At 38.7% G+C, this 6908-nt stretch overlaps 1 protein-coding gene across 1 annotated transcript in view; it reads left to right on the forward strand.

The window, feature by feature from the left end:
• The window catches only part of LOC104538069 (collagen alpha-1(XII) chain-like), a 19540-nt gene extending 13628 nt beyond the window's left edge, over window positions 1-5912 (forward strand). The window contains exons 10-13 of the mRNA XM_010181128.1: window positions 1467-1739; window positions 4036-4308; window positions 5189-5461; window positions 5794-5912. Of these exons, the coding sequence (XP_010179430.1) occupies window positions 1467-1739; window positions 4036-4308; window positions 5189-5461; window positions 5794-5912 (938 nt within the window). The remainder of the gene's footprint in view (window positions 1-1466; window positions 1740-4035; window positions 4309-5188; window positions 5462-5793) is intronic.
• Window positions 5913-6908: the final 996 nt, after the last annotated feature.

Below are 6908 nucleotides of genomic sequence, written 5' to 3' on the forward strand. Positions count from 1 at the left end.
TACACAGTGGAAGATTTTGATGCTTTTCAAAGAATATCATTTGAACTTACACAGTCTGTCTGCCTACGGATTGAGCAGGAACTGGCTGCTATAAGGAAAAAATGTAAGAAACTACTGTTACTTAGAGAAATGTAAAAAGTGCAATGGAAAAAGAGCTGAACCAATGTTTTGTGCTTGTAGCTTCCTAAAGAGTTGATATTGATGAGGTTATCCATATACAAATGATAATTTTAAAAACTGGTGATTTGGTTCTCATCTTCAAACATATTAAAAGCAATGGGGGAAATTAATGGAGAAATGGAGGTGAAAAAATAACTGGAGAAATGTTTTTCCCTCCCCTCCTAAGTACCTAGGAAGTTATTAAAGCGTGTGTCTATTTTGAATGACCTTAGTGGATGTGCTCTGCTTTTACACTCAATGTCTTGAGTAAAACAGTTATTTACTAGGGCTGTTCTTCTTTAGTTGTCCAAAATTAGTTGTCTTTTAGAATTTCAAAGGCAATGGAGTAACGCTGACATCTCCAGAGAGTAATGTGATGAATTTTTTGGGATAAAATGAATGACCTCCTGAAACGGGCTTAGACAAGACAATTTGAGACAGCAGATGCTAGGTGATGTTAATCTCAATCTAACTCTAAAGACTGAAGTGAAGTAGCACATGAAGTTCTTCACATGCATCCAAATTTGATGAGCTTAGTAATGTAGAATATTTGAAAGATTTCTAAATGACCAAATTTTTGGTCAGCTAAACTTATGATTAGTTGCGCCCTCAGTGTCCCTACCTATGTTTAGTCCAACACTAACACTGAACAGTCCCCAGCATTGAAAACCCCACACTCTTTAAAAATAAGCCTTTTGTTTCAGGATAGCTTTGAGGAACAAACCAGCAAAGCAGCCTTTGTTTTAGAGGGCTCAAGCAGTCTTAACATCCCCACTGTTAGGCTGACTAGGCCAACCAAAACAAGCCCAGGATGTCAGGTTTGTGTTTGTGCCTCATGTCAAGTTCCTTGTTTCCCCTTTGACTCCATTCCTGAAAAAATACTGGGATTTATTTTGCCCTATTTCTAATCTAGATATGCAAAACCTGGAGGATTCTTAGTTCCCATTGAGGGCATAATGTTATTGCTCTTCACGGCACATGTGAAAGAGGGAACCCAACTTGATTATCAGAGTCTAACTTAAGTTTTCAAGTACATTTATTTTAGATGAACTGTTCTCATTTGATCTAGAAATCACTGAATTGGTGCTTATTGTCATGTGATTTGAGACAACCTAGATATGATCTTCATGAAATTTGATAGTTATAAGCAAGTATAGAAAACATGTACTATTGCACTTACGACACAGTATCTGTTCAGTTAGAATAAATTAAGTTATTGAGGGACATTTTTCATTTATTTTAGAGATTTTGTGTAAAAAAATATTCTAGCAAGTATGCCTCACCTGTGCATTTTTATTTCCATACAGCTTATGTACCTGCAAGGAATATGGTCTTTTCTAATGTAACATCTGACAGTTTCAAAGTGAGCTGGTCTGCAGCTGGATCGGAGGTTTTGTCCTATCTCATTAAATATAAAGTAGCAGTCGGTGGAGAAGAATTCATTGTTTCAGTCCCAGCTTCAAGTACCAGCTCAGTTCTCACCAACCTGCTCCCTGAAACTACTTACGCAGTCAGTGTGATTTCGGAATACGAAGATGGTGATGGCCCTCCCTTGGATGGAGAGGAAACCACCTTAGAAGGTAGGCTTTCCATTATGCTCAGACACAAAAGAGTCTTATGTTCAAATAAGAATTTGCTTAACCGAGAGAATGAGTGTATGTGGAACAGCCAGCTAAGGCTGAGAAGCTGAGCTGGTATGCAGGATGAGGGTAAACATTACTGTCTCTCAAGGCATCTAGTAAAGAGATAAAATTCCAATGATAGGCCAACATTAATTTGTTGAGATTGGATTTTATTTTCCCTGAAAGTCGGATGAATGCAGTAGCCTATTTTTGAATGGTATGGTGTGTTGCCAATTCCAAATTCATTAATCTTAGTATCCACTTAAGTTGGACTGGGTGACTGTTGTAGGTCCCTTCCAACTGAATTTTTCTATTCTGTTTAATAATTATGACTCTGGTGCTGGAATGCATGTTGAATTTAATACATTTAAAGTCATGCATGTACCTATGCAATTTGCTGTGTCTACATCTAACTTACACTAACAGAAATTCTGTTTCATATACCGTGGCCTTAAAGGGGGCTGAGTTTTGGTCAGCTGTTTTCAATCAGAACTTGATGGGTCTGATCCAGTAACTCTTACTGACTCAAAACTTCCATTGATGTCAGTGTCAGTTTATGTGATCCATGGCTGTAAATTTAAGCACGGTAGCTGTACTTTTTCTTGAGAGAGTTGCCATGATGCATTTCCACTGATTCGAAGGAGAATGACGGTAAATTTGGTTTTCTATTCCAGCAGTTGAATACTCAGTCTAGTCAAAGTCGTGCTGTTTAAAACGTTGATCCACTCTTTTTCATTATTCCATGCTGTCATTTGTGACCTTTGGTGGTGTAAATGGTTCCCAGGGAGCAAAAGAAACGCCATGGAAATTTGTTAATTGCTCTTTCCTCTTAAGATTGATAGAAATACGCATTTATAAAATAGCTTAGTTTGGATGTTAAGTGTGGAGGATACAGGTTTCGCTGTTGGTCTGCTTGTTTCCATGACTGTACCAGTCAGGACGTTTTGGCCATGCTTAACTTTCTCTTAGGAAAACAGACAAACTCTTGGCTAATAGAATATGTAGCTTGTGAGCATAAGGGACAGGAGAAGAAATAGCTTTAATAAAAGTAATCAGCGTTCCTATGTTGTAACTGATGCTGCCTTAAGTAATTGTCAGCATCTTGGTGTGATGAAATCCCAACATGTTTGAGAAGACACAATTCTTCCGCAATCGTGTAAACATCAGCAGCTCTCCATGCAGATCATGCTAACAATTTGGGCCAGGAAGCTTTCTTGGCAACTAACTTTGGTTTCAGTCTTTTAAAGAATTTGAAATTGCATGTAGTGTTTCTGATTAGTAGAAAAAAATCTTAACGTTTTTAAAACTATGATTATTAATTGCTCCATTCTTAACAGGTCTGTAATTTCACACTGTAGAACAGTGCTTTTGGCATATAATGTTTCAGTTAAATTATACTTTAGATAGTAAACAAAAAAACCCAAAACTTTTTTAACCTAAATGACAGTGTTGCATACTGCCAGGCCACTGCAGTGCAGTAGTTTTTAATGTATGTTGGAAGAGTAAAGTCCTTTTTTGATGTGCCCACTGAGTCCATATGAAGTGACCTGAGTTGCTATATCTTTTGGCAAGGAGCAGGCTATGTTAAATGATTCACTATAATTTTTCCTTAATTTCTGGGATAATAAACTGGTTTTTATCTCTGAGTTTGAGCCTTAATTCAGAAGCCTGTTTTAAACAATAGATGCAACTCATATTGCAATGAATGTATTTTTTGTAGTGAAAATTTTACTTAAATACATTTGTTTTGATGTTTTTGTTTTTGTTTTTTTTTTTTTTCTGTTGCACTTACCGTGGTTGTTCCTTCAGAGTAGGAGAGCTGCCTACGTGTAGCCAGGTGTTTCTGACAACTCTCTGCACATGGAGGTGATGCAGAAGCAAATGGCCACAGCCAAGAAACCTATACAATTTGTTGTGTTAAGAAATTTCCCCACTATGCCCAAGTGTCCTTTACAGAGTTCAGTTCCTCTGTTACCACTTAACACAGTCAGACTGTCTTGAGTTTCAGAAGCAGTTGTATAAACTGGGATTAATGTGCTTTTGGGGACAGCTGACTTGCACTGCTGATGGTAACTCTGGCTCTAAGTTTTCGGAAGTGACTAATGGTTTTTGTACGTTAAAACAAAGGGAGGGCAGTATAAGCTGATGCTTTGGTAAACTGGATAAGCTAGCAGAATGGTTGGAATGGTTTCACTTCAGACACTGCTTGAGCAAAAGCAAATATTTACAAATTGTATGTGTGTATTTTCTGTAGTTAAAGGTGCTCCTCGAAACTTAAGGATAACAGATGAAACTACTGATAGCTTTGTGGTTGGCTGGACTCCAGCTCCAGGAAACGTCCTGCGGTACAGGCTTGTCTACAGACCACTTACTGGAGGAGAACGGAGACAGGTCACTGTCTCAGCAAACGAAAGATCAACCACTCTACAGAACTTGATCCAGGATACAAGATACGAAGTGTCTGTTATTCCTGAGTATCAGTCTGGGCCTGGGAATTCACTGACTGGATATGCAAAAACTGATGAAGGTACATGACCAATCCTGTGAATGTAGTCAGCTTGAGCAGAACCCTTTACATGCTGACATATTCCTTCTGAAAAGAGAATAACCCATATTGGCCATATGTGTTATCCCAGATGAACAGGGAATTATAAAATTACTGAAGCCTACTTGAGAGGTAATCTAAGACAATATAATTTAGCAAAATTGTAATATTTAGTTTTAAAATATAGTCTATTGAACCTGCAACACCTATTATGGGTGTATGGATACCTGTATATGCATATATACATATATACATATACAGGATCTACCTGTATGCTTATTTAGTTGTCCTCGTGATTCTTCATGATATAAAGTGATATAAATTACTTTTAATTTCAGCAAATTCAGACTCTGTTCTGAATGACTAGCAAGGAATGAATGATACATTTAATTTACTAAAGTTATCACTGTAGCTTTAACTTGTATGAAAATATATGATCCTTTATCAGGCATCATGCATTATTAATCGCAATCTGAGACAGTACAAATGTCCTGATCACTGGTGGAATACTTCACTGAGATTTAAATATTAGAAACCAGAAAAACTGTCATCAAAAATAAGTCTTTAGGAAGCCATAATGTGTTATTTTCAGGTGCTAGTATGTATAGGTGTTTGAGGATTGAGCCTGTTTCAATAGGAAAAAATAGGAGCACAAAGGCTTTACTGGGCATTTTTGCCTACAGAGAGTGGGGATGGAATTGCAAAATCTTGATTACAGTAAAGTTATACCATAGCAGTGTTAGTGTAGGCTATTCAGGAATTATTTTTTTCAGCATTAAGCCCTGTGTTGTGGTAACCTAAAAAATAAACCAAGAAATGAAGCTTGCTTCAACTTGTTTTCAACATCTTTTGACATCTGCAGTCCGAGGAAATCCAAGAAATTTGAGAGTTTCTGATGCTACAACATCAACAATGAAGCTGTCTTGGGGTGCTGCTCCTGGCAAAGTGCAGCAGTACTTTATAACATACACTCCAGTTGCGGGAGGTGAAACGAAGGAAGTGACTGTGAGAGGTGACACTACCTCTAAAGTGCTGAAAGGCTTAGACCAAGCCACGAGGTATGCATTGACTGTGTCTGCCTTGTATGCTTCTGGAGCAGGAGAGGCCCTTTCTGGAGAGGGAGAAACGCTTGAAGGTAATTACTTGTTGTTTCTGTACAGTCATTCATTTGATTGATGTTTAAGGTGTCTTAAAGTCTTCCTGAGTTTTCCGTAGAAGTCAGTATGTGAATGAAAGATAGGCATATTCGTCTACTTTACAGGGATTTTTCAAACCTACTGTCCATGAGAAGAAACAGTGGGGTCAAATCCCTGGTTGTGGAGGGGACTCTGGATCTCTTGAAAAAGATGTTGCGGGAAGAGCCAACCAAAAGTGACTGTACTGCCACACCACCCTCAGTGAAATATTTTGTCTTCTAACTCTCAACTTCTGAGCAGTTTTAGTTGCAGATTGTTCTTTATGTAACAGGATTAATTAACGGAGTTAAAGTATCCCATCCATTTGAAAATTTCCAGGGGTTCTACTATGCTGAGACTGAAAAATGTTCGGGGACCATTTTTGTATTAGAGAACAAACATCCAGTGTAGGCCTAGGAATAATGAATCCTATCCTGCTTTTAACTAATAGGAGTAAGAACCTAGGGCTGGCAAAAGCTTAAGTCAGAACAGAATGCTGGCAAAAGCTTAAGTCATAACCAAAGACTTTCTTATAAGGAGGGAAGGCTGCTCTCACTCTGAGAATTTCTCAGACTCGCTCAATGTGAGCATTCTCAGTGTCATCTGTGAATTGTCAGAGGGCAGGGAAAGCTGCCTCCTAGGCCATGAAAGGAAGCGTGTCTGTGCTCTGTGCTGGCCAGGTATGTATTGCTGAAGTCTGGCACTGCAGCTGTGTAGCCATGGCCCTTGAAAACATCTTACAGATGAATTATGTGGAATTAAAACTCATCCATTGATGCTAATGGAGATATAGTAGGGATATACTTGGCTCTCAGTTTCTCCATCAGTTCAAGTTTTTGTTTGTGACATAGGTTAAGAAACAAACCAGAAAACCTATTTTAAATAGGAAATTGTAAAAAAAGTCAATTCCAATGATTCACAGATGCACTGAATTCATCTCACTAGAATTTAGGAACTTATTTGCAGCTTCTTCTGTGATGAATGAAGAAAGCCAGATACTTCCAGGAGGCAGGTAGTCCATCTGAGATCCCATTTTCCCTTCAAATGAACATTTCTCTGTCCATCAAATCTAGAAGATCCAAAATGCTCCTTTTTTTAGGAGAAAACAGCCTGTCTCCTGCCCAGAACACTGCTGGGATCCAGGTAAAGGAGAGCAGGTAGCTGGGTTTTGCCCATATCCTCCAGAACAACCAGAGGTGATCAGGACTTAGTGAACTTCCCTGGTGGCGGTGGTGCTGCCACTTCCTTTTGTATGGTACTCTACTAGGTCTAACACTTTTTTGGGGACAAGAGGGAACGTGGAGATGTGGGCCTTACTTGGTCTGGGAGTGTTTGAATTCCCATCTCCACATCCCAGCAGATTCACAGGGCTGTAGTGTATGCTGGGCAGGAGTCTCCTTCACTCTT

The sequence above is a fragment of the Mesitornis unicolor genome, unplaced genomic scaffold, assembly GCF_000695765.1.
Source record: "Mesitornis unicolor isolate BGI_N332 unplaced genomic scaffold, ASM69576v1 scaffold39763, whole genome shotgun sequence".
NCBI classification, from domain to species: domain Eukaryota; kingdom Metazoa; phylum Chordata; class Aves; order Mesitornithiformes; family Mesitornithidae; genus Mesitornis; species Mesitornis unicolor.